The sequence below is a fragment of the Gasterosteus aculeatus genome, chromosome 17 (assembly GCF_964276395.1).
Source record: "Gasterosteus aculeatus chromosome 17, fGasAcu3.hap1.1, whole genome shotgun sequence".
Lineage (NCBI taxonomy): Eukaryota > Metazoa > Chordata > Actinopteri > Perciformes > Gasterosteidae > Gasterosteus > Gasterosteus aculeatus.
Genome location: NC_135705.1, coordinates 19,574,480 through 19,601,026, shown reverse-complemented (window position 1 = coordinate 19,601,026; position 26,547 = coordinate 19,574,480). Strand labels below are relative to the sequence as shown.

Below are 26,547 nucleotides of genomic sequence, written 5' to 3'. Positions count from 1 at the left end.
CGAATTTGAACTTTTACTTGTTTTGGATCACAATTTCTCTGACAACTTTTCAAATATTATTCTTATAGAATGTTGTGTACTGTATGACGAGGCAGATAATGTGCCTATTGAGGCCGAACAAGACTGAATGTTAATATTTCTTTCTCCCTTAAATGTTTGTATGGAATACTGTATTTGTGGAATACTTCATTACTACATGTACATTGCAGGTCATTTAGCTGACGCTTTTATCCAAAGCGACTTACATTACACTTTAAACCCGCGGCTTTTCACATTTTTCCCAGGGAGCAATTAGGGGTTAGATGTCTTGCTCAGGGACACTTCGACTTGAGACATGGGGCAGCAGGGACTCGAACCACCAACCTTGCAGTTCCCAGCACACCCTCTACCCCCTGCGCCACGATGACCCCCCGTTGTCGTGGCGCTGCGTATTTATGTGTTAAATACTCACACATTGCCTTTTGCATTTTGATTTCTGAACATTTCATTCATGGTTTCTATCCCTGTAGGCATTTTATTCATAATCCAAATGAATTTAATACAGCTGCATTTGGAATTGAGGAATGGATACTGACCATGGATGAGAAACGTTCCCTTTAAACCTGAGTAATCGAATCAAGGATCAATGTAGGAAGCGGCATAACATTTGAATGTGAACTATTGAAATCATTCACATCATTCATCGGTTCAGTAGATTTTGTTTAATTTGTTGAATGAAGCTGTACAGTCGTGACATAAATAGTCACTTTCTTGTAGTCAAACGTTGGTTCCTGTTGCAGCACGCTGGGGCTCCAGCGTCCTTCGGTGCGTTGGACATGCGTGGCCTTGGCGTGTGCGTGTCGCTCAGTTGGCCGCTGCGGGCCAGTCACAGCACTTGCAGGAGTCCCAGAAGACGAGGCCGGCCTGGCAGTGGTGCAGGTACGTGTTTCCTCTGAAACACTGGAAGTAGGTGCTCTCATTGGCCGTGTTCTCATACAGACCATCGGGGCGGCCGAGGCAGAAGTCTTTGGCGGGGTCCCTGGTGGTGGGGGGCGGTTTGGTGGTGGTGGGCTTTGGGGGAAAGCCTGCATTTTACCACGTGGAGAAAGAAGAAAAGGAAAATAGCATTAATGTAACAAACCGACACTCAACAAAGCGTCTATGAGTAAGAAAAGGTACTTATTTTTAAAGTACATTAATGCAAGACTCGACTTTAGATGTACTCTTGGCACAGTATGGACTGTTAACAAGTACTACAACGCAACCCTTAAAATAAATCACAGTATTTACCCATTGACATCCTCAGATGGTTGACCAGAGGATACGGTCCAGTTTCACAGAAGTGTCCAGGGAAGTCGTCCATGTCCAGAGTCCACACATGGGCACCTCCCAGGTTGTTGGCGGTCATCCACGAAACCTACAGGGCGAGAACATCAGCGACAGTGAAGATCCCCCAGCTGCTACTGGGACATCAGGTGGACCTTTATCGCCTCGCGAGAACGTTTGATTATGTGTCCAGTGCAGTATAACACTGGAGCTCTTGTTTACCTTTGAAGAAATGCTGCGCTCGTCATCATAGCCCACCCAGGCGCTTCCGAAGGTGGCGTAAGGAACCTCCTGCTCAGCGATCCATCCATTGACGGCACTGGAGGTGAAACCACAGATCTGGTAACACAGGAACGTAATCGGAAGGTCAACGCGAGTTAACTTTGATGTGTGTGATTCAGTGTTTACGCTCTATCCCGTCTACTACTGCGCAGACATGCCGCCGGCTGCGCGTTACCTCATAGAAGGCCCACATGCCTTTAGTGCGGGTGTAGGGTCCGGCATCGGCGCCGCCGTTAGACGGAGCCCCCAGGCCGTTGGCGCTGCCGGCGAGGCGGAAGGTGCGGCCGTAGGTGGGGATACCCAGGAGCAGCTTCTCGGCCGGTGCTCCCAGAGCCAGCCAGTGGGAGATGGAAGAGTTCTACCGAGAAGAAGGAGACACAAACACAGTGTTACTGGATGAAATGGAATGTAAAATGTTTCCCAGGATTGTCGATCTTACTGTGAATACGTCAAGCAGTGGAGGGGCTGACATTCACATACTGAATAAAAACATGATAATAGATGATCTTGTCTTTTAGATTTGCAACGGTGAAGGTTGTTTTCCTCCACCACATTATGGACAAGCTAACAACACTCAAACTAATATAATATAATGTCAAAGAGTCTGTGTGGTTTCCATGAGTCCGTCTTTTTGTCTCTTTGTCTTACGATGTTGCGATCGCTGGCTGAGCCGGAGTCGGCGGAGCTGCGGTAAACTGGGCTGTTGTGACCAGTAGTTTTCTCCCAGTGTCCATGGTAGTCGTAGGTCATGACGTTGATGAAGTCCAGGGAGCTGTTCAATTTAAATCAGCAGGAAAAGAAGATAAATTGTCGATGACGGTCTCAAGTGAAAAAGTACCCACAATTCATTTTGTTTAACAGTAAAAGCTGTTTCGCCCCAAGTTAGCCAAATTAGCACGGCGACGTCTACAGCTAACAGCTGGTTAGTCGGCAGTCTTAACACGAGTCTCACGAGTCTTAACATGAACTGAAACCCAACTTACCCTGCGATCTTATTGACTTCGTAGGCTCTGTCGATGGTGGGACGGAGAGAAGCCACGTTGGCCGAGAGCAGCAGCTGAGTCTTCCTTTCTTCCTTGGCTTCGTCCTGAAAGGCCTTGGCCAGTTCCTGCAGAATGGACAAAGAAATAGTAGAAATCCGAACCTGAACATCAACACTGTCATCCTTAAATTACTAAGTAACAGTAAGTATCAGGCTCAGCCCGGTTTAGTGCTAATTAGCAAATAATGACATGCGTCACTATGATGGTGATAAGGGTTCACTTCCAGACAGAAATGCATGCGTGGATCTGGCTCAAAGCTTTCAGAAGCTTTACCATCGGAATCCTTTTTATAAATGTTACAATCATGTAAAGGTCCAACACTAATGGCGTTACGGCGGATTGAAATGCAGCTATTGGAACTGACTGTGGGTTTAAATGCTCACCGTGACCAGCAGGGTGAACCTCTCCCTGTCCGTCGGCGCGCTGCCATTCTGCCCAGGATATTCCCAGTCCAGGTTCAGCCCATCAAACTTGTGGGTACGGAGGAAGCTGATGGCCGACTTGATGAAGGTGGCGCGGCCCTCGGGCCTGGCGACCATGGCGACGAATCTGGCGGGACGCAGGAAAAAAAGATCTCCGTCGAATCAGCCTTCTTTGTGAAGAGAAGACGGAAGTGTGAGGAGGACACGGAGGGAACTCACGGGCTCAATCCATTGACTGTTCCTCCGACCGTCAGAAGAGTCTTCAGGGCAGGATTACTGACAGAGAGAGAGAGAGAGACACCTTAACTGATGTCACCACGCCAATGAACAACACGACTTTATGCTCAAACACCATCCTGATTCCACTTGCTGACGAATAGTCACAGGAGTTTAGATAAAACGGGGCTTCGCTGGGCGACTCAATGCCTTTCTGACGTTCGTTCAAAAGTTAGAGCCGGTTTTGGTCTTGATTCAGCTTTAGATTAAAGGTCCACTCACACGTTCTTGAGGTTGTTGAGCCGGATGTACTGATCCGCGTCGTTCCACTCGATGGCGGTGATCTGGTTGAAGCTGTTGATGCCGGCCAGAGCGTAGATGACGTGCGTGCACAGGAAGGGGTCCACGTTGTCCGGAGTGAACTTGGCGCTGCTGGGCCTGTACTGGGCCCAGTTGGTCATGTGGCACACCAGTTTATTGGACGAGGCTGAGGGAGGACAGTGGGGGGGGGGGGACAGCGTTAGGACATACCTGTCGCGGGAGGAAGAGTCGATGCCTGAACAGACGTGACGCTTACCCATGTGCAGAACGAGCAGAACGCCCAGAGCTGCACAAACAGAGAGAAAGATTTCACTTGATTAGAAACACATTTTGTGTTACAATAAAACATTATAACAAACTAGCATGGACACGCTTAAATGTTTGTAACACAGTAACAATATTAATAAATAGCTGAAAAAAATGTATCTGAATGGTTAAAATAACAACTTCACAATAACAAAAGAACTGAATCCTGTTTCATTTTTACCAGCCTTCATTCAGATTATTATACAAGAAGCTGAATCAAAGCAGGTGAATGACTTAAAGAGGACGTCTTGCGTCTCTCTTGGAGTTTCATGAAATGTAAAATGTATCTGTGTAGTTGTTACTGTCTTAGTATGTTGAATTAAACACATAAATTGAGTAACTGATATTCACCTGTGAGGAGTTTCACCATCGTGCTCTCTGAAGATCCAACGTATTTCTATAAGACACACAAATATCATGTTAGCTTTGTCTTTGCTCAGGACATTTTTCAATTGTGCATCTTTTTTTCTCAGACAGAATTAATCATTTTGGTCGTTTAGTTTGTAATTCAATGAGTTCATCAGTCAATGATGAAAACAATTGTTAGTAGTAGGCCTGCAGCTGCTAACATTAGCCGTACAATGCAACCGCTCTCACAGAACATGCGATGGTTTGCACATAAAGCAGCTAAATGCTAGTTGTATACAGGACGGATGCAAACATGGCGACAATCTCGTTACCTTTCTTCAAGAGGAAGCGAAGCAGAGTCCACAGCTTGGCGGCGTTGGGTCAGATTTATATTTCGCTCATTAATAACTAATAGCTGGTAGCAAAGTGCAGCTGATAAGCGGGCGGGAGTCTGACTCACAATCACCCCACTTCCAGGTACGACGGGGCGAAGCCCAGCATGAATTGGACATGCAGGGAAATGATCAGTCCGTTGATAAAAGCATGTGAGGTAAACCGCCTGGAACATCGGAGTACAACCTCAGCTCCACCGAGCAGTAACATCCTGAACATCTTTGCAACTTTCTTTTCTGTTTATTGAGTGAACATGCTAACTATCTTCTGCTTTCAATGACTACAGGGTGTGGAATCACTGCCGTATTTGGATAGCTCATAACCTCTATTCTGACCTTTCATATGTCAATATAATCAAGATTATGAGGGTGAACGTAAAAACACACATATTACTCAAATACAATCCCAAAGTGTTTATTCGAAATCATATTTACAAGTAACACCCCTCCCCCGACGCCTACCTCACATTTCAACGCAATCACAATTATGAAAAGGGCCACATCATCCAGTGCATTGAGCCTTCGACCACCGTGAGTGAGTGATGAGTGAGTCTGCCAGGACATTCGGCGTCGTGGCACAGAGACGGTGAAAATACGCGTCGGCTATTCAATAAAGACTAAAGGCATTGAGAAGTAAGACACAAAATTCAACGGTTCCGAGAGCATCTTCACCTCCTGGAACAGAAGACAGAAATGAAGACAGTGATAATAGTAAAAAGGCTTTAAACCATTGAGACCAGTGTAGAAATGATTGTGGGCCCACAGGGGGACCAAGCCGAGATCTCCCAGCCACAAATACCAGTGTACACTGGTCTAACCCAAATGTATACTTCAGTTCAAGATTATGGGGGCAATAATAATGACTGTCTACAGCTAATACCCTAAAAAGGGTTAAAATATGGGACATTTTGCTTTATAGTATTTATAGAAATTGATTCCAGAAAATGTTCTAGTTGAGAGCAAAAGTGAAAAGCATGTAATGAAAAGTTAATGTTACTGATTAAACTAAAATCAATCTCATGTCAGTGTCATTCTTCGTCATCATTCAACGTAGGGCTGAAAATAAGTAATAACTTTTAACCTTTTGAGTATTACATTGCTGACAGCAAACAGGTCCAATAGGAAACTCCATCAGAGAACAAAGGCAGCAACAAAAGAGAAAACTCGTGAGCACCGGAGGTCCGTCTCTGACCTGCTGACCCCACGTGACCCGCACAGGACAAATGAGCGTGAGCGGCACGTCCTTCCTGTGAACGGCAGTGAACCAGACATGTTACACAATGACTGATTACAATGAGGACAATATATGTCACCCTGTTAACTATTCTCTGATAACTTTGGCAACCAGCTCTTTCATCTGAAGCGGGGGGGGGGCTCATCCGTTTCATATTAACCCGCCAGCATAAAAGCAGCTGCAATACACCCAATTAACACTGAACAGAAGCATTTGCACATCGTTGTTGAAACCATTTAAACAATTGAGGCCCATCAAAATGCAAGCAAATAGTTAAATACTCCCTTCTTCGGTCCAATTTAACCACCCCCAAAATGAGACATAAAAAGTATAAAATGTAAACATTCAGTTGGACCGGTGACAATTCTCTCTAGCTTTCCATAATTACAGCTGAGACAAAACACAAACAAGCAGAAAGACATTAGCAGGAGCTGAAAAGTCATGATAACAAGTGGTTCTAAGTTCACACTGTGAGCAACAAGACGTACAAAGATCCACAGGGACGCTGCTTTCCAGCTCCATAAAAAAAGGCCTCGCACAAATATGTTCACAGGAAAAATAAAAAAAAGTGGAGTTTGAAGTTTACGAGCTAAAGCTGCATTATAAAGTTCCACGTTTTTCACAATATGAGGAACAGTTACTGTAGAATCGACCCTTTACCGAGCCCCGCCCCCTGCTGGGAGCCCCCCCCCCCAGCTGGCAGCTAGCATAGCATAGTAGTACCAGTACCAGCTGATGATGTGCTAACGTTAGCTCTGTGGGCTAGCATCCCTATTTCACCATGGCGAGCTACAGATCCTGGAGACGCTATGAGAGGAGGAGCTGAGATAAATCATCGCCGTCTGTGCTCCGCTGTGATTGGCCAGGCTCATTTCCAGGGGCGGGGCTTAGCGAAGGCTCAATAACGGCAGTACTTATAATTCAAAATGAGCTTACCTCCGATAACCATTCAGAAAAGGTCAAGTTGTTCTCAAAGTGGACCGAACAGGCAGAAACGCATCACGTGTAAGACATGTTCAGACTGTATGTACACAACTTATGCACGCCATCAAACCATGGAGAATTTACACTGACGTCTGGGTGTCGCCAGCTCCGGTTGGGCGGACGCAGGGATGAGACGCGTCGGCCACATGTGTGATGGTTCTGCTAAGGCAGGTTTTTTTAACACGACGCGAGTACATAAATACAAAACCGGGCGGGGACTCCCTGCTCCCCCCAGACCCCCTCACTTCGCCCGGGCTTTAAAGAAAAAAGGCCCTCTGTATTTTTATTATTCAAAAGAAATGAAAAAAATGGAAACCCCATCATTCCTCGCCCGTCCAATCCCTGAACACCTGAACGCACCACGAGCCGAACCACAGGCCGACCCGCAGTGTGAAAGCAAACGGTCCGGTGATTGGCCGAGATCACAGGCCCAGCGCGAACAGAAGCAGGCCGCTGAGGAGGTGGAGAGGGGGACTGCACCGCGGGGAGGGGCCCCCGTTCTGCACCATCATACCAGTTCCTGTGTGAGGGACACAATGGGACAGGTGGATTTGACAAGGTGGGGAGTTGCTGAACGTGGGTGTTTCCAGCGCGCTGGAGGACGTCTCTGCACCCGCTGTGATCTGTAAGGACTTTACTGTGCTATCAACTTGAACCGTGTAATAAACTCTGTCCAATGTCTGTTTCAGATACTGCTGACATGTTTATGATCAGATTAATATATATATATATATATCCTAATGTTCCTATCTATAAGATAACAGGCACAGAAGGTTGCTTTGTCTTAACCCCGAGGCACAGATTGAGAACAGCGCGTGCACGTTTCACCCCTCCTGCTCTCTGCTGTCACGTACACTGTTTAAACTGGGAGACCTGATGGTGAGCATTGGTACTGGTTGACCAGAAGTCATTAACAAGTTGCTGGGCTGCAGATAAAATCATACATTGTAAGAAAAACAACATATTTATGTCCGAACCCCCCCCCCCTAGCAGATTACCAAACGACTTTGGCTCACACTGTGGTATCCGTATGATCTCTGGCTGTACTGGGCCGCTGTAGACTATTCAGTTGGTTCCTTGTTAGCAGATTTAACACATGAGTGCTTCAGGGCTGTTTGATCGCAAGATTACGGCTGCAGATCCACTTATTATCCCTTCATTTGATCATTAATGTACATTTCCCTCTGCTTTTTACTCATTTGTGCATTCAACATGCACGTCTCAGTTCCTCACCTGAGTCCCGGGACACAATGATCTCGTGCGCCGGCCCGTCCCCGCCTTCTCCCCAGGACCGGACCTCCAGCACGACGTAGCTGTTGTCTTTTGGCAGCGGCAGGCTCATGGAGGTCTTGGCCTTGTCCAGAACCTTCAGTGAGTTCTGGCCCTCGTGTTTGTACAGAACCTGGCACACAGAACACAAGTTTTAGGGTCAGACGTTGAGGTCAAGGCCCACGAGGTATTCTTACTATAACAGCTTTCGTTAGAACAAAAGGACCATTGATACAGCTGTTATCTACTGACGGTCCTGTTTTCCCTGATAAATGAGCTGATACAAGGCTCATTAACGTAATCTTTGCTTTCGTTAGAGACTTTATTGCTTCTGATGTATCTCACATGTTGTCTCATTCGTACTAAAGTAAAATCAGGCTGCATAGATCTTCACTCCGATTTATAATGTTTGTGTTGGAATTCAAATCGACCAGTTGTGACTGGAAGCCACTTCTGTCTTTAAGTCTTCAGAGGGAAATAGAAAGTGCACCACATCATAAGAACCTGGCTAGTCGTTTTGCAAGCATGTGACAAAAGAGAGTGGAACTAAGTTCATCCAAAATGCTGCAAATAACTGCCAGTTAACAAGTTAATGTTGACGAAAACACAGACAACTAAACTAAACTGCACAACATCATCATTTAGGAATCAGGAATCAAGAAGTGAACCTCATGCTGTATTGAAGAAGTTAGAGACCGTGAACTCACGTTCACAATGTTTACTGAGAGAAGTAGAGTCATTTTCAGCCACGCTTCACTTTTCCAAGCTGGAGGTTTCCCCGTCGAGTTAAGTTTACTTGAATAATTCCTCATATGAGGTACTATAATATTCAAACAATAAACGAGTGCACTTATGCCAGGCTTGTTTATTACTGATGATTTATTGTCCCAGAATTTTACCGAGTGAAACGTCTGTAAGACGTGAATATTCTGGCACACGTCCCATGTCAGGTTTTGAGGACGTCCCACGTCTCACCGCTGTCTCTCAAGTCTTAATTTGTCACCGGTCACTTTGTCCCTGCGGTCCGAGCAGAGTTTATGTTTAAGTCCACACATACCTTGTAGCCCAGTACCGCAGACTCATTGTGCATGGCCTTCACGTGATCCCACCTCACCGTCACCGACGAGCCGTCGGCCTTCCATGACACGTTGCCCGGCCGACGATTAGGAGCTGTGATGGAACAACAACATTAACTAAACGTTGAAAATAGAAGGAAAAAGTTCTGATTTTTGTTCTTGCAAACAATAGGAGCTAAACAGGCTTTTTAGAAGTACTCTAAAAAGGTGCACGGTGTACGTTTTGGCCGTTAAAACATAATAATATTGGAGTAATATAACGTAATATTAGTAATATAACGGAGTGTGAAGAGCAGGGGTGTCAAACTCATTTTAGAGGGACAATTCTGGTGAACCCGTCCCTCTGTGTGACTTTGTCTTTGCTCGGTGTGCGGCGGCCGTACGTGGTTTCCTGGTGGTGACTGTGGTGCGTGGCGAGGGCGGCCCGGTGCCGGCGCTGTTGTACGCCAGGACGGCGACGTGGTACCGAGTGCTGGGTCGCAGGCCGGACACTCGGGCTGTCGCCTCCAGTCCCGCCGTCCGCACGCGATCCGCTGCTGCTTCACGCTCGTGCTGCCGCCAGTAACGGATCTGAGGACACACGCGGACGCCAAAAGACACATTCACAGTCCCAGTACGCTCCGAATACGCTGTCACAGCAGCAGGTGCACTGAGTCAATGTTCTGCCCTTTGCATTTCTTGTCTATGTATTTGCATGAGATGCACGCAGCTCGTCACCTCATATCCTCTGAGGATGCCGTCGGCGCTGAGCTGCTGGACGGGCTCCCAGGACACCTGGATCTCAAAGGCGGTCAGCGCCGTGGCGTTGACGCCTGACGGTCCCACTGTTGGCTCTGTGGGGAGGCGGTGAGACGGAGGACGTCAGCGCGTGCAGACTGACTGTGGTCCATCTACTACGAGCTGCTCTCTGGTGGTGGCAGAGGGGACTGCAGGGACGTGTGTCCTCTACATGTTGCATGGTTTATCTCACTATTCATTAATAAGTCGCCATCCGTTTTATCCGTCCAAAGGACCATAATAATATGGTGATTAAAAAAGAAGATTGGGCAAAATCTCCATGACAACGGTGCTCTGTGCTAATTTTGGCATATTGAAACTATGTATTTCCCTGCGGCTTCATTCCGCCTATTGTCAATTAAGAGGTGCTTTAGGAGCCAATGGAGTGCTCTGGGATTCTCCTGTGTCCTCCTTTCATTACCATAACTAACTACAAGCCCAATAGTCAATATTCATAAAACTAGGTTCATAAGCTGCTTCGTAAGCCGACGTGTCCTGGAGGAGAAGCAGCCAGAACCCGGCGGCTAAACTCACCCTCCTCTGCCGAGTAGACCAGAGCGATCTGGCTGAACGGACCTTCTCCTCGGCGGTTGAAAGCTTTGATCTTCACCTCGAAGGGACTGTACGGCGCCAGGCTGTCGTTGTAGTAGACGTATCGGGACGACTCCACGTGAGGGACACGCACTACCGTCCAAGGCTGTGTATCCTTCTTCCTGAAGGCAAGGACGTAGACGAAGCCATCGCCGTTCTGGTACTCTCGGGCCATCGGCTGGAAGGTACAGCGGAGCATTAAGACGTGGCGCCCACGCAGACAGAGGGCCATCTCACTCAACCCCCCCAGTGGGAGTTTGGGGGATAAACTCCAAAGGTCTTATTCTTTAATAGAATGCATTGAACTGAGTTGTCTTACTCAGTCTTACTGAATATGTTCCATAACCGCGCAGGTATCATGTGACGCTCCCGCAGTGAGTGCAGGACGTTTCAACAATTCTGTCTCCAAGCATTCTGAGAGGAATAGTGGTCCTTACCAAGACATGAGAAAACATAGTAGTAAACTTAAGTTAACCAGTTTCATTTGATCCAAATAGCGACAGAAGGTCAGGACACCTCGGCCTCCTTATGTAACTTTTAACAAAAGTCTTCTTCCTTAAGTGAACTACAGCTTTTTTATGTAACAAAGGGGAATGTTTACAATAAACTGCGTAGTCATCCACTCACCGTCCACGTCACAATGAGTTCGTTGCTGTCTCCTCCTCCTCCTCCAAGACCACTCGGGGCCACAGTGGGGGCTGAGGGCCAAATGTACCGACACAAAATCATATAAATGACATAATCCAAGTGTGGATCAGTGAAAAGTAGCACGGAATAACATGATGCCTCCAGTTCCTTCGCCCACACACTGAATGATTATTAAACGTGATTTGTTTAACTGGCAGAACGTGGCTGTGAACAAAGCACGGCCCTGAGCTGACAGCTCGGTTGGCCCGGGCAGCTGAGTGCAGTCTGACTCACCTGCTTGCTGGGTGCGGATGGTGTGGGAGGGCATGCTGGGCTCTCCGCTGCCCAGGATGTTGCTGGCGATGACCTGGAATTCGTAATCCATCCACGGCATCAGTCCCATCACACGCGCCGACTCTGCATTCCCCTCGATGTTTACTGGGTCTTTATTCCAATGAGAGCACATGTGAGGCATCGATGATCAATAACCCGTCTCGATGAAAAGATATTCGTTGTGATACATTTAGAAATCAAAATGTTTTCAAAATCATTACACACACACACACACACACACACACACACACACACACCTGTCCTCATCTTTTTCCACTCCGACGACAGTGACGATCGGCCCATGATGACATATTTGCCGATGGGACTGTGGTTATCGTAGCCACGACTCCACCGGAGCTCCACCGACGTCTCGGCCACGTTCTTTATTAGTAAACCTCCAGGAGGTCCCGGGGGACCTGGAGACAACACAAAGATTGTATTGATTCAATGAGTAAACGGAATGATTCGTATCTCAGAGCTCCATGACGAAGCTTGTGCAGCAGCTAGTAGCCCATGAAGACAAATCTTACCTCGAACCACTAATTTGGCTGAAGCTGAAGCGCTGTCCACCACAGTCTGAGCTGCGCACGTGTAGACGCCTGCTTGACTCAGCTTGGCGTTCACGGCCAACAGGTCGCCGATGTTTTCCTTCTGCAGGCCACAGACAGAGAACACGAGTCACACACTGTGGCACAGGCACCATGAGACGCTGCGTGGATGAGTTCATTGTCGAGAGACGCGCCGCTGGCTACCGGCTGAGCTCCATTAAAAACACATCGCTGCGCTACGAGAACATAACCGTCCCTTAAACAACATGCTGAGCGGTAGTTGGTTTTGCAGTAATTTCACGACAACTGCCAACACTAACAACCTGAAAGGTAACCATGGCGACATCTCCACCCGGCCTCACGGGACTCACCCCCTCCACCCGGTGGTACGGTCCGGCCGAGTCCTCCAGGTCCAGAAGGACCCCGTTGAGGGCCCAGGTGAAGGTCAGGTCCATGGTGGGGTCGTGGGAGGCGTGACACTGCAGCGTCACGTTCTCCCCTTGGTTGATGTCGGCGTTGGAAGGAGCCAGCGTGATCTTGGTGGCGTCTGCAGGGAAGTGAATGCTGGCTCAGATTCAAACTAGCAGGGTTCTGAGTTCGTCCTGGTTCTATAGAATACGCCTTAGAATTAGAAAGAACCAGGAAACGCAGATGGCTGCTGTCAGAACTCTTTACGGAGTCATTTATTGCTCAGGAAGGTTCCTCACTGAGTGAAATGGGTCCTTAGTCCTGTGAGCTCAGGGTGGTGCCACGTTAGTTATTTACTTAGTGTTAATTGTCCTATTATCTATTATTAATATTTCTATTGAAGTCAATAATTCAGTTTCACACTTGCTATTAACCACAGACGATCCCTGGCGTTCCCAACAGTTCTTCAGTGTGTGTGTGTGTGTGTGTGTGTGTGTACCTCTGACAGACAGGTGTCCGGTGCTGTTGGCTTTGCCCAGGTAGTTCTCAGCAAAACAGGTGTATTTCCCTTCGTCTGCCCTGCTGATGTTGTTGATCCACAGAACACCATCTGGAGTAACGGTGACTCTGGAAAGATTTACGGAGGGTTGAAGCGTATAATACTAACACCAACCATTTCTTCAGCTGTGATCATAGAACATGGACCTCATACCTGCCCCCCCCACCACGATATAATGGATAAACAGAAAAGCGTCGGGGGATTTCTTTGATGTGTTTTTCTACATCTCCCTACAGCACAAATGACTTTCAGATTGATTTCTTTAATAAGCTGCCTCCGTCTATTGAGTGCTCGCTCGCTCTGCAGACGATGACATCACTGCAGCGGCTGCGGTTTCTCCCCTGAGTCCCGAGCGCGGAGCGGCGAGCGTTGGAGACGGTGAGACTGTGGCAGTGAAATCAATGTGAAGGCGAGAGGCGCCGGGTGCCGTGTGAGTCGATTCTGAAACCGGAGACTTTCAGTAAGGTGACTTTCGCATCATCATCACTGGTACTTCACCACCTTCAGGGTCACACATCACCTGGACATCCATCTGCATTCAAATGAATTCTACTAATTCTACTTTTACATTTGGGGAGAGGGACATCGCATACATGCAGACATGTTAGACACCCGTCAAGTCCGTTACCTGCTGCCGTTGGTGAGCAGCTCCGTCCCGCGGCTCCAGAACAGACTGGGCTTCGGAGCAGCCCGAGGGCGACACTCCATCATCACCTGCCCCCCTCGGGCTGCCGGGATCAGCCTCCTCACCGGGTTCAACCTGAAGTCTGGGGCCTGAACTGGAAAGACGGGAAAGGCGGGACCACAAGCAGGTTGATGGATGGGATGGAAAAGGCCTTTGACTTGAGACTAGAAAATGCTACTGACGTTAAATTTGCATGCATGCATGCAAGTCAAATTTGCAACCAACCAAAGCCTGGTCTAAAGTATCCTGCTGTTCTTTTAATATTAGCAAGATGCGCCTGTAGAGTGCTTGTTACACACACTCTGCTCCTCACTTCAGTAAAGACAATATGACACTCGTCAACCCGAGACAAGTCTAAGAATGGTTAGGACATATAAAGATACGTTGATGTTATAAATATAACAAATTTAGATTTAGATCACTTGGTCAAAGGGAATTGGAGAGATTGATCTAATTAATGCCAAAACACGGCGAGACTTCACAGACTTCCTTTGAGCCCAGACCAACGAGCAGCAGTGTTTAAATAGGGCTCTTTCCGTTCTTTACTGATGGAGCTCTGCAGGTTCTCCTTGGACTTCTACCTTGGACTCTGAGCTCAGCGGTGGAGTAGACGGTGCCATGTTTGTTCTCAGCGACACACTGGTACATCCCAGAATCCTCCAGGGCCAGATTGCTGATCCTGAGACGAGCGCCGTTCACCTCGACCCGGTCCTGGGGAGAGAGAGAGAGAGGAGGAAGTGAAAGACGGCATATGGGAGCTGTGAAACTGAGTATTTATAAATATCAGCCCCTTTCTGAAGTTCTTTCTTGTGTCTTTGTGTTTGTTGTGTCATCACTTTTCATCTGTCTTTGCATCGCAAGTATTTTTGTGTGTCTTTGTCGGTGCTTTGTGCCTGAATAACATCCCTGAACGTGTCACAGCCCTCATTAAGATTATTTTTCAAAAGCAACCTAAAAAAATACAAAATTCCTTAGTCATTAGTCACTATTACCCACACTTGAGCTCCTAAAAGTGAATTTACTGCCAATGGGTTTCCTCTTCCTGTGTTCCACGTGTTGAGTGTGCAGGTGCACGATGCGGTGAGTCAGCACCGCCCGTGTTACCTGTGTGCTGAGCGGCTGGCCGTTGCGTAGCCAGCGTACGGAGGGCCGCGGTTTACCGGCAGCGATGCAGCTCCAGAGAAGCTCTGAGCTGATCTCCACCTCTGAGTCGCTCATCACCTGCAACCACTCGGGCTGAGCTGGAGGTTCGGAGGGAGGAGGTAAGGGAAACGTACGATGAGACGCATTACAACCACAGACCCGTGACATTGCTGGTGTGTGTGTTGTGTTCTTCATCCACACACGCTTCACATTCATGCCGTCATCCGGGTAGTTTGCACAAATGAGCAGTGGACATTTGGTCACAGACTTGTCTCTCAGCGTTCGGTCTCCCTCCAGATGTTCTGTACCTTGCACGTTGATGCGACCTTGGTGGGTGTCACTGCCCTCTGAGTTGTACGCTTCACATTCGTAAAGACCCTCATCATCGAAGGAGAGGTCTGGCAGGATGAGGATGGGGGCCTCGGCGCTGGAGCCCGCCTTGGAGGGCATCAAGCCGTCCACTTTCCTCCACCGAAGCTTTGGGACCGGACTATGAGACAGAAGAAGAGGTCGAGGTGAAGTACAGGAGGAGTTGCACAATGACGGAGCGAGAAAAGGAAGAAGTGTTTAAAAAGTTTCAGGGGACGAAATACAAGCGAGAAGCCCAAAGCGGGACGCGTCCCACGCGCTTACCCGTAATACATCGCAGACATTTGGTGCTTTTAGGGCGGGGGACTTACTTTCCGTAGGCGAAGCACTCCAAGTGGGCGGCGTGTCCTGCCAGCGTGTACGTCTCTGCCGGGAAGCGCACTTTGATGCTCGGAGCGGATTTCCTGGGATTGGCTGGAATTAAATACATAATGAAAACATCTTTAATAGTGTTCCGTATATACATCTGAGTTTGACACACAAACATACTCATTCACACTACTGCAACACTCCAATTCTCCTCATTGCTGGTGCTAATTGAGCGTGGGCGTCCTGCGTACCGTCGGGCAGCGCGGTCAGCTGGATGGCCTTGCTGAATGTGCTCTTGGTGCTGATGTCCATGTTGATGGTGGTGAAGCAGAAGTAGTTTCCGGTGTCGTTTGGCTCCGCTTTCGCCATGTACAGGTTCCCTGTGACCTGCGACACGAACCAGCGGTCGTCGTCCTTCTTGATGAAGTTGGGGAAGTCGTTGATCAACCAGCGGTACGACAGAGCTGCAGAGGAGACGTTCATTAGTGATGGCGTCCCAATGTACGGGTGTGCCTCAGCGCGTTTGGGCCTACTGTTGTCCGCGGGCCTCAAGTTACACTTTGGTCTTTGGTCCCTGATCCCAGGGTGGTGCCCCATTATTGTTATTATTGGTGAAAAATGACCAAACATGCTTCTAACTGAGCACCACACAGGATTGTACTCATTGCCGTGCTACCAGCACAGCATTTCAATGTGGACCCGGTCGGCATCATCACTGGTCCGCCGTCTAACTCAGATGAAAATCTACTTTTTTATTTTAAAGAATTTGCTGCGACACTGGACTAATCGACTGGCGTGAAACCCTGAGGTGGAGTGGCGGGGATACCTGGGTAATGTGTGGGGGGCTGGCAGGCCAGGAAAGCTCCGACGCCTTCATACGCTGTCTGAGGACTCCTGCTGTCTGGAGGAAAGTCATGGAGGTCTGCAGGAACAAAAGGTTACTGTCACACACAGACGGCGAACAAAAGCAGCAGTCAGATAGTAACTGAAGCAAATTTGTGTAAAATAAATCCCATATTACTCCTTTTATTCCTGCCACTGTGACCGACTCATACAGCTAAAATCGCCGCTCCAACTCACAGCCAAATTTGAGGTTAGCTGCTCGGCTGATGATGGTGCCACAGCGGTTAATGGCCAGACACTGATAGGATCCTGTGTCTCGAATGGACTCGGGGCTGCTGATCACCAGGTTGCCAGCAACCAGGGTGTAGCGCAGGTCCAAACCCAGCGGGACCTCGGTGCCGTTCAAAAGCCATCTGCAGAGAGCAGAAAAACAGAAAGGAAAATGTAAAATGCTGTTCTGAGGAATGAGTTTGGTTTGCACGTGTGTGTGTGTGTGTGTGTGTGTGTGTGTGTGTGTGTGTGTGTGTGTGTGTGTGTGACGGACCTGTAGGACGCAGCGGGACTCGCTCTGGCCTGACAGCTGAGGGTCACCTTGCCTTCGCTCAGGCCTTCTGGGTAGATCAAACTGCTGGGCTGTTCCTCAAACAGTGGCCCGCTGTCGTGACCCGACACACACACGTCTCCACCTGCAAACATTTTCAACAACACAGCAGTTACACACCTACCCCTCCTCCAGAGACGTCCCAACGGTGAGGACATACCGCTGTGTCCCGGAAAACGTTTAGTTTACTCTTCGACTGTAATTCCTTCCTATTTATTTTTTACTCATTAACTTTTCTCTGGGTGAGTTTCCAGTTGCTCTTTAATTCTGTAAAATGAAGAAAAACGCTCCCCTTTAAATATATTTGTGCTGGGAAACAATTAATATTTGTAATCACAATTAACTGCAGGATTTTCTGCAGTTAATTCAGAATAATCTCATTACTATTCTAAAGTTCCAGTATTGTCTTGGGCACTCTTATTTCACAGGTACTAATATATTTAGTATTTGGGCATTGAAGTGTTAAAATGTAGCAAAACATATAACGGGCACTTTCTGACAGCAAGTTAACATGAACAATTATTAACCAGGAGAAAAACGTTTCTCTTTCTGTTGTCAGTGAGCAGCATCAACAGCCTGTAGTCTTACAGGGTCAAATATTTGGAGTTGTGTGAAGAAATAATCTCTGGCTCTTTGGCTGATATTTCAAGCCCTTTGTGAACCTTTCCTACAAAGTCAGCCACGGACGTGTGAAGAAACGGAATCCATTAAATCTGTTCATCACCAAATCTGGTCCCAAAGCGAGGCAGGAATCTCTGTACTGCTCACAAAAAACGATGTTCACGCTTCACATCGTTCGCAAGGACACAATCTCCTCTCTTTTCAAAGGGGTTTTGTGTGTTATATTGATATATATCTTCACCAGTAACATATGAACTGGTTTGTACCCATTAGACCACTCTCAGAGGTTCCCCTTCATCCTGACAGAAACAGCCTGCAGTTATTTGATGTTTGCCACAGATCTTGAAGTGGCTCAGTGTGGAAATAAACTCGCTAACCAAGAAGCACGTGAAACTTGAATCTTAGGTGTTGCGTGTCAAGTCTACAAACCGGTTTTGAAAAGATTTGTAGTGCAACGCATGCTCATTGCAGCCACTAATACTGATAAAACCTGTGAGAAAACAGTTCTGGATGCTCTGTATCACAAAGTGCAAAAGCTAGAAACCCCCATCAACCCCTTTATGAGCCCAATAATCCGCCTGTATTATGTAGTCTGGTCTGGAATGCAGGTTTAATGGGGGACATGCATCTTTCAGAGAGCAGTCAGACGGTCTTTGAAGACGGATGTAGAGAACAACATTGTCCGCCGTAGTAAAGCTGCCCACAGAATAGAACACTACACCATATCATGCCCGTGCCTCTGCTGATACCTCACTACATCATTTGTTTGCCGGAATACAAGTAAGATAACCCAGGAGACATTTTTAACTTTAATGAATTCCATTAGCACGTCTGGCTCTCTCAGAAAATAAGAGCTAAGAGAATCCTGAGTCTCATTCAGTGTGGGTGATTCTATAAATGTCAGAGGCTTAACGGCGCATCTCAAAGATGCTGCTGGGACCGTCCAAGGTCGAGTAACAAGGGATTTCTATCCTGTATTCCTGTTGAAGGGTGGAGGTGGAGTACAAATCTCCATCACTCTGCTGTGTATCCAATGTACACAAGTACTGAGTACAAGTATCTGTGGTCATCGATCTTACACATGACACCTTCCAGTAAAAAGATGACTCTCTCACCACTTTAACACATTTCCTAGCTGCTTCAAACCTAATATGGCATTTACATCCTCATATTGATGTGGATCCTCTGTCAACACACACGTTCTTTGTTTGTTGCTGTGTATCATCTGATTGTTTTTTCCTCAGAAGTGTCGTTCAGTGGAGCCGTGTGACGGAGGGCTGCAGCTCTTTACTGCTGGGTTTGTATTGCAGGGTAATAAAAGAAAATTGCTTATTTAGAAAATGTGTTTCCATTAGGCTTGATGAGCTCTTTCTTTGTCAGACTTTATCAGCCCGTGTGGACTCAATATTAAGGCATGTTTCTGTTTGAAACATCCCTCAATGGAAACCTTCCAGCTGTTGGTTCGGTCTTTGCGATACTCTCTGAGTTTAATTACGTAAACCTACAGAGACAGTGTTTAGTTTAATGTGTACTGACTAACAGGAAACAGATAAAAACATATTTCTTTCCTCAATTATTTCAGAATGTGTGTGACAGAGCAGTGACTCACTTCCTTACAAGCTTATTTTCTGCTGAACACAATGTCACCCTGTAGCTCCATCATGGCTGAGGCTGCATTCAGAAGGACACATGTTGAGGAATATTTGTGTGATCTTCCGGTTTTGTGGTCAAAACTCATTAAAGTATTTACATTGTTTGCTTTTTAATGGGAATAATATATTGTTTTTTCCCCTCAACTACTCATTATGGAGTAAATGTTTATTGCACACTATAAAATCAGTAGAATAATAATAGCATCTGCATCTAGAGTGGTTACATGCTGTTGAATAACTTATGACATTGTTACATGGAGGCTCCGAGGTCCATACCTTTCACAATAAAAGCCCTTCACAGATTCCACTGCTTACCAGGAGAGCGCTTTGCTAAGAAAATAGCTTACAGTAGTGGACATGATAATGGTATCGGTAATGCTAACATTTACTATGGTAACACGCAACAGAGCCCCGTTGACCGAGCAGAGGGAAACGCTCGTTCTGCTGGAGTGGATAGTAAGGGACAAACCTGTCTACGTATTAATACCACTGTCATCTAACAGCACCCGATTGCATCATTAGCACCACGAGCTGAATCAACCAATTAACCAACTGCTCTTTTGCATAAAAGCAGTTGATGGAAATATGCATTCATTTTATTTTTCAATCTGTGCTAAATTTGAACTGATATTGGTACTGATACTAAAATATTGAGGCAGCAATGGAACTGCGATGGGCTGTGTTTAGACCCACGTGGACATAACACTTAAAAATAAACTGACCGACTGCCTCCTTCAGGGCTGCTGAGCTGAGGACCAGCAGACACAGGAAGCTCTCCATCATCATCAGGGGCAGACGGGATCAAAACGTGGTAACTTTATCTCACAGGACGATCTGCGTCTGAAAGAAAGAGAAGATTACTTACGTTACAATTTCACGTAGCTCCACGGGGTAAAGGAATGAATTAAGCATTGTAATATTTGTTCATTCAAGTTGACTTAACATTCATTACTTAGAATCCATGCGGAAGCCTGAAAAGGGAAGACAATAGCATCCCATGACAATGAAAGTGAATCAAGGAGGAAAATGCTGTGCACTATTAAACCAGCTTCACAATCAGCTCCACCTCACAGGACACTCACATCAGTACAGGACATATGACAGGTCGGCTCCTGTCTCCTTTTGGATGCATAAAGTCTGCCCGTTCAAAACTAGCCTGCATCAGAGCACCCTGTGTTTATTGTTCAGTAATAAATAATTTTGTCAGTAATAAATAATATTGTCATTTGTTAGTAGCATCACTACAAAACAATCTACTCCTCGAATATAAAGGAAAAAACTGTTTTCCTTTCAACATAAGTTTTTTAAACCAAAGCCTGTTTAAACATGTTTACATGAGCTGTATGTTACATTACTGCTTCACTCTTTGCCTCCAATCAGCTCATTGAACCGCAGCTGTTTCTTATTAAAATAAATTACATTATTGTAACTCTTTATTTGTTCGCTTTTTAAAATACAGTTTCAATCTTCAACTACTTATTTTGCGTTTATTTTGAGTGTAACACTAGCAGTGCAAACAGCGCTAACACTTCAAACAGCGCTAACACTACAAACAGGCTAACACTACAAACAGGCTAACACTACAAACAGCGCTAACACGACGAACAGGCTAACACTACAAACAGGCTAACACTACAAACAGCGCTAACACTACAAACAGGCTAACACTACAAACAGCGCTAACACTACTAACAGCGCTAACACTACAAACAGGCTAACGCTACAAACAGGCTAACACTACAAACAGCGCTAACACTACAAACAGGCTAACACTACAAACAGCGCTAACAATACTAACAGCGCTAACACTACAAACAGGCTAACACTACAAACAGGCTAACACTACAAACAGGCTAACACTACAAACAGGCTAACACTACAAACAGGCTAACACTACAAACAGGCTAACAACCAGGGACTCAACTGCTTTTTCACAATATGTGAATTGTTCAATTTGCAAGTGTGTACGTGTACTTCTTCTGCTATGTGTGTCCTTCAGCTTAGTGACCAAACATCACTGCAGCCTGCTGGCAGCACTGTAAGGAGTCATGTACCAAGGCAACTTCCATCAGCTCCACAATATCCGGTTAGAAGTTGTCCCATCATTTCTGGATTTAATCATGTTTCATTGGCTGATTTTCTTTGTGCAGTTTAAAACTTGTTGTCATATTTTGTTAGTATGATTAATAAGATTGGGGCATCAGTGCAGGTAATTTCCTTACTTTCAGAAGGAAAGAATGAGCAGTCACATTAGGACGGTGCATGAAGACGAGTCCTGAGGGAAAGATACACATCTCCATGCTGCACCATGAACCGGCTATTAGTTCCCCTCTCGCAGAGAGCTCAATGACTTCATCCGGACACACAGAAACACAGCTATCATCTGTGTGTGTGTCACACGACAACAGAGGGTCTGATTCTGGCCCTGTTGAACAGAGGAGCATTGACTTATGAACAATGACACTCACACACACACCACTCTATGATCACTTGACATGACGTGAGAGCAGGAGTGAGTTGACGTATGAAGGGTTCCTCTGTCCTGTACCTGTGCTTATTAAAAGCACATAGAAAAGGGAAAAACAACACAATATGAATCGAGTCCATGGAAAACGCAGCTTCATTCTTCAATATCAAACAATAGCAGATTATTCCATCATGAGAATGATGTGTCTGTGGTACATGTAACCAGGGGACCTTGTATAAAAACAAGGTTTGATCATATTTATCTTGATCATACATAATATATAATAACAACCTGGTACATGAAATCTTAAATAAAGAATAAGGTTCCTCTGTCAAACTAGGCAGCGATGATCACGTGACTCAAGATTCTGTCACTGTGTTACGCATTTCTACGTGCATGAAGCCAAACTGCTGCACTTTCTCCTTCTACACAGACTCAGTGTGTGTCAGTGTGTGTGTTAGCAGATGTCAGGTGTCGAGGCCTGCCGCTGCCGGATGTGTGACCTCTGACCTCAGGCCTAAGTACTGCCTCCCAGTAATCACCACCACCGCCTCTGACTTCCTGTCCCGTCTGCAGGACGGCCTTACTTGGACCGCTGGCGTGAACAAGCTCAGCTCTGGGGAGACTCCTCATTCCATCAATAATTGATTGAATGCTCCTCATTCCAGGATGAAGATGAGCCGGGACGGGGCCGCGGGAGTTCACGTTTAGTAGTAGAATTCACTTGGAGATCCACCAATCAAATGTCGTATATAATTATATTATAATTATTGCTAAGCAAAGATCAATCAATCAATCAAATAAATCAAATAAATCGAATACATTTGATTGATTATAATCTATTAATGTAGCATCCAATCATTTCTGCGGGACTCATATTTGGTCCTTCTTTTAGACAGGCTTGTCAAGTGGGCGGAGGAATGGACAAAAAAGTGAATGGATCACAGAAAAGTTAGATTTGCTCAACCTACATCCCTGAAAGTGTTTTTTTTAAGGAACTTTACCAACTTTTTTGTGCTACCTCAGTCTAACAGGGACCCTTACTACTGAATATGGTGCATTATTCATTATGCTGTTCCCTGATAAAAGACAAAAGTTTTCTCTGGGACCTGTTCAGAAAAAAGAAATAAAAACGGATGTATATACTGTATGTTACCTTGCTGTTGCTCTGCGACTGCCTGTTATATTTTTAATATGTTATTGATTTTTGAGCATAATGCGATTAATCGTCATCTTTGTAATTATAATATAATTATATACGACGTTTGATTGGAGGATCTCCAAGTGAATTCTACTAATAAAAGTGAACTCCCGCTTCCCCCCGTCCCGGCTCCCCTTCATCCTCAATCCCCCCCTTCAATCTTCGGACGGCCGAGTCGATGGACTAACGAGGAGCAGCCTCCGGAGGCTGCGGCCGCTGGATTGAGACGTGGCTACAGAGTGACTGGCAGCAGAACTGTGACAGTGTTTGGTGAGGGAATAGATCGACTGGTCGCCCTGATGGACAGCAGAGACGATCCAACGCTTGATCAGCTTCTTTCTTCCACACGGCAACAATATCAAACAATAGCAGCTACATGTCAAGCTATAGCTGCTATTGTTTCCGCGGTGCATTGAGCAGGATGCAAATACAATGTTGCAATGAGCCTGTGAATTGTTCAAAGTATATTTTAATTGGAAAATGGAGATTTAGGAATAGACGTTAGAAGTAATTGACACACAACACAACAGAAACACGTCTTTTGTTCCACAGAAAGACCATTTCCTGGTGTATTTCTGCACCAAAACTCAGCGTATCCACTGGCATTATCGAGCCTATTGGAATTTTCCCGATATTGTCCAACATGAAGACACAAGGGCCATTAACTCCAAATGGATTTCTGTCCCAACCCCTGCTGATGGTGCCAGTGATCATCCTGCTTATCTCTGAATCCCCTCTTCCCAACAAGCCCACATTAAAACGGGTAAGTGGCCCCACCCGCCCTCCCCATCTGGAGGCACCCGCGATCCCCCGAGAGCCCGACCCAGACACCGCGACTGCTGGAGTCAGGCATCAGCACCGCCGGGGTCCCTGCGGGGGGGGGAACCAGCCGTGCAGTCTGGTCTGCATGTCCCAGTTCATCTGTCACGCGGCACTATGAAGTCGGATCACTCCTGATCCGAAATCCAGTTTGTTCAGACAGGCATGCCGGTTCCGTGTGTGCTGGTTGTCTCAGGGTCCGAGAGCAGAACAAAGCACTCTCCCTCTACCCAGCTCCATATCTGCACATCTACTGGAGGCTTGAAGGAGGGGGGGGGGGGGGGGGGTCATCGGTCATGAGATGAAGGGACTGACCCCTCTGGTCTCGGCGCCCTCACGCCGGCCACGCCGACACGGATTGTCTTTGAGCGGAAGAAGTCTTAGAGAAGGCGGCTGCTCCTCTCCGGCTCAAATTCTACACATGTGGAGTCTGGACCGTAGCAGCCGGAGCTCATAATACGTTTCTGGATTTCTTTCATCCACTACACACGTTTTATCCCTCACGTTCTCCGGCCGATTCATAATTCAGGCATTAAAATGAATAATACACCACGACTCCAGCGTTTTCATGTCACATTTGGGGCGAGCTGACGCACGGCACCGGGTAAGAACACGGGTCCAGTAATGAACAGTTCAGTGGGATCCATCGTAGGATTTACGTCTATACGTGTGTTACTGTTGTGACCATTTGGCTCAATTAAACAGCTTTGTTGGGAGATTTGGATATAAAACCTGATTGTAACTGAGACAAAGGACCTACGCACATCTGATTCCAGTGTAAAATGAGCTGAGTGCGATGCATCTCAGATGAAGGGGTGACTGTACGAGCAGCTTTAATGCATCACGATGAACATAGATAGCAGGACTATGGAGCGGGTTTTGACGGAAGGTGTATTTTGAACGGTGCTAAACTCGTATGAACGTCCTTTTCATTACCGAGCATATTTATTATGCAAACTGAAGCCGTGTTCATTTTAATACACAGTTTATTTGTATACAGTAGGTAAACTTTTTACAGCAGCGAGTAGGATGCATGTACGTCCACACTAAAGTACACCATCACCTCCAGTGTTTCTCCCATAGTGGGGGCGCCCTGCACCCCCCACGAAAGTCTCTGTGTTTTCTTTTTTACAATTATAATTATCTGTGCAGGGGGGGGGTGGGGGGAGGGGGGTCCCTCCCAATAGGCCCAAACAGACACAACCACGCACACCTGAGCACGCTCCCACCAGCGGACTGAGAGAATAATGGTGCCCCCCCCAATTAACCTCGGGGAAACACTGACCTTGATTATTCACGGCTGTTTGGGTCCATCAGAAAGCGCAACTTTCGGCGTATCATAAATAAAAGTAATTACTGCAAATAAACGGCCGAGCGATAAAAACCTAACTCAAAACTATATTTTAATGTTGTGTGTAATGCAGCACACGCTGTGTTTCTTTGCAAAGGGTTCAGCTATTGAGAAGGCATGTTGTTTTTTCTCAACCTGATGTTGTTGTTGAGCATTCAGGGGAAAAGCCCAAAACCAGAGGATTGAGAAGCTGAATTTGTCAGAAATGTCATTTTGAAAGTTGTATTAGAAACGATTGCATGCTTATTATATATGACAAAACAACATTTTGACAACATTATTTTGGTCATATGTGAAAAGGTAAATACAGTTACATTACCCCCAGATTTCCATTGTATTATTAATATTATTATTCCCGTTAATTTCCATGATACGTTTCCAACGAATATTCACAGAATTCTGCTCCATCCTGCGTCGTCTCCTCCGAAGACACCGGAGACAAACTCAGGACGCAGGACGCTCTGCTCCACGTAACGGAGTCAGCTCGGCCGTGGAGCCGCATGATTTAACCCCGCGTGGAAACCATTCCTTTCGGCCAGTGGAAGCACCGACCCCCCCCCCCGCCGCCCCCCCTCGCCTCCCCCCCGCAGGATGGAGGCGCACTGCCCGGAGGCACCTCTTCCAGCCGGTGAGAGGACCAGACTCCCCCGGCGGTCCCGGAGGACTCGCGCACGAGGTTACGTTGGAAATATGTAACAGGAAGTTTGTGGCGTCCACCCGACCGACACTTGTGCTATTGCGTCAAAAGCAGCACTAATACGCGGGGGAGCCGTTCACGCCGACGCTGCGGGGGGACACAACCTTCCAGCTGCACCCCGACAACCCGCATCCTCCCGGCCGTCCATCACCTGGTGCCGATGGACGGCCCGAATAGAACAATACAGGACGCGGCGGAATACGAAGGCGTTCGGCGGCAGGTGCGGGTTTGTTTACCTCGCCGCGATGCGGATCTTCTCCTCGGCGGGCAGCTGCGGATGCGGAGCCGCGGATGATGCGCAGGGGGCCGCGGGATGCCGCCGTCGTCGGTGTGACCGGAACCGGGTTTCAGAAGACAGAAGCGACCCGGACGCGCTGCTCGCAGCTTTGTCTCTCTCTCTCTCTCCCTCTTTAATGTCTTGTTCTTCTCCACGTCCTCGCTTTCTTTCGATCACCTTCTGGTCTTCCTTTTAGCAGCGTCAAGCGGGCGAGAACACACCAGAAGTACTTCCGGTTTACCAGTGACAAAATAAACCTTTGTTGGGGGCACGAGGGAATCTGCCCCTCTACCACGTCTACCACTAGCTGTTACAAAAACACATTATAATTTAGTCCGTATTACTCAAGAGAATCCCCCTACCCCGTAATTTGGGGTTGGGTTTGAACCTGGTGAGACTAATATACGTCCACCAGGAATTACATGCTTTTATTCTGAAGTTAAATTGAATCACTTCCGGTGTTGTTTTTGT

At 46.9% G+C, this 26,547-nt stretch overlaps 2 protein-coding genes across 4 annotated transcripts; both read right to left on the bottom strand.

The window, feature by feature from the left end:
- Positions 1 to 686: 686 nt before the first annotated feature.
- On the bottom strand, positions 687 to 4,653 carry chia.1 (chitinase, acidic.1). 2 transcript variants are annotated; one of them, XM_040203959.2, is made up of 12 exons: positions 4,576 to 4,653; positions 4,247 to 4,292; positions 3,846 to 3,875; positions 3,551 to 3,755; positions 3,272 to 3,328; positions 3,014 to 3,179; positions 2,571 to 2,695; positions 2,236 to 2,359; positions 1,763 to 1,945; positions 1,528 to 1,644; positions 1,270 to 1,396; positions 687 to 1,064 (listed from the first exon to the last, which is right to left on the bottom strand). In XM_040203959.2, the coding sequence occupies exons 2-12, from the start codon at positions 4,263 to 4,265 to the stop codon at positions 844 to 846; spliced, it is 1,374 nt and encodes a 457-aa protein (XP_040059893.2). In that variant the 5' UTR covers positions 4,266 to 4,292; positions 4,576 to 4,653; the 3' UTR covers positions 687 to 843. The 2 variants fall into 2 exon arrangements, with proteins under 2 accessions (XP_040059893.2, XP_077948432.1); XM_078092306.1 differs by lacking the exon at positions 4,576 to 4,653 and having other exon boundaries at positions 4,247 to 4,433.
- Positions 4,654 to 5,034: 381 nt separating this feature from the next.
- On the bottom strand, positions 5,035 to 26,291 carry cntn2 (contactin 2). Of its 2 annotated transcripts, none has more exons than XM_040203957.2 (23): positions 26,036 to 26,291; positions 19,987 to 20,104; positions 16,935 to 17,076; positions 16,628 to 16,803; positions 16,374 to 16,469; positions 15,799 to 16,011; positions 15,550 to 15,652; positions 15,178 to 15,359; positions 14,831 to 14,967; positions 14,308 to 14,437; positions 13,670 to 13,820; positions 12,982 to 13,109; positions 12,446 to 12,621; positions 12,057 to 12,177; positions 11,784 to 11,942; positions 11,488 to 11,637; positions 11,194 to 11,264; positions 10,510 to 10,744; positions 9,916 to 10,031; positions 9,582 to 9,768; positions 9,180 to 9,292; positions 8,087 to 8,255; positions 5,035 to 7,373 (listed from the first exon to the last, which is right to left on the bottom strand). In XM_040203957.2, exons 2-23 carry the CDS (start codon positions 20,048 to 20,050, stop codon positions 7,276 to 7,278), a joined length of 3,117 nt encoding a protein of 1,038 aa, XP_040059891.1. In that variant the 5' UTR covers positions 20,051 to 20,104; positions 26,036 to 26,291; the 3' UTR covers positions 5,035 to 7,275. The 2 variants fall into 2 exon arrangements, with proteins under 2 accessions (XP_040059891.1, XP_077948431.1); XM_078092305.1 differs by having other exon boundaries at positions 19,987 to 20,098; positions 26,036 to 26,259.
- Positions 26,292 to 26,547: the final 256 nt, after the last annotated feature.

What these genes read in the sequence shown, in the direction of transcription:
- chia.1 (XM_040203959.2), bottom strand. An exon ending in AGCGCAGCATTTCTTCAAAG is followed by an intron (nt 1,397 to 1,527) that starts GTAAACAAGAGC and finishes CTCGCCCTGTAG; the next exon opens with GTTTCGTGGATGACCGCCAA. An exon ending in CCATCTGAGGATGTCAATGG is followed by an intron (nt 1,065 to 1,269) that starts GTAAATACTGTG and finishes GGTAAAATGCAG; the next exon opens with GCTTTCCCCCAAAGCCCACC.
- cntn2 (XM_040203957.2), bottom strand. Translation starts at nt 20,050, where the DNA reads ATGATGATGGAGAGCTTCCTGTGTCTGCTGGTCCTCAGCTCAGCAGCC. An exon ending in AGGTCGCATCAACGTGCAAG is followed by an intron (nt 14,968 to 15,177) that starts GTACAGAACATC and finishes CCGAACCTCCAG; the next exon opens with CTCAGCCCGAGTGGTTGCAG. An exon ending in AGTCACCACCAGGAAACCAC is followed by an intron (nt 9,293 to 9,581) that starts GTACGGCCGCCG and finishes GTTCCATCACAG; the next exon opens with CTCCTAATCGTCGGCCGGGC.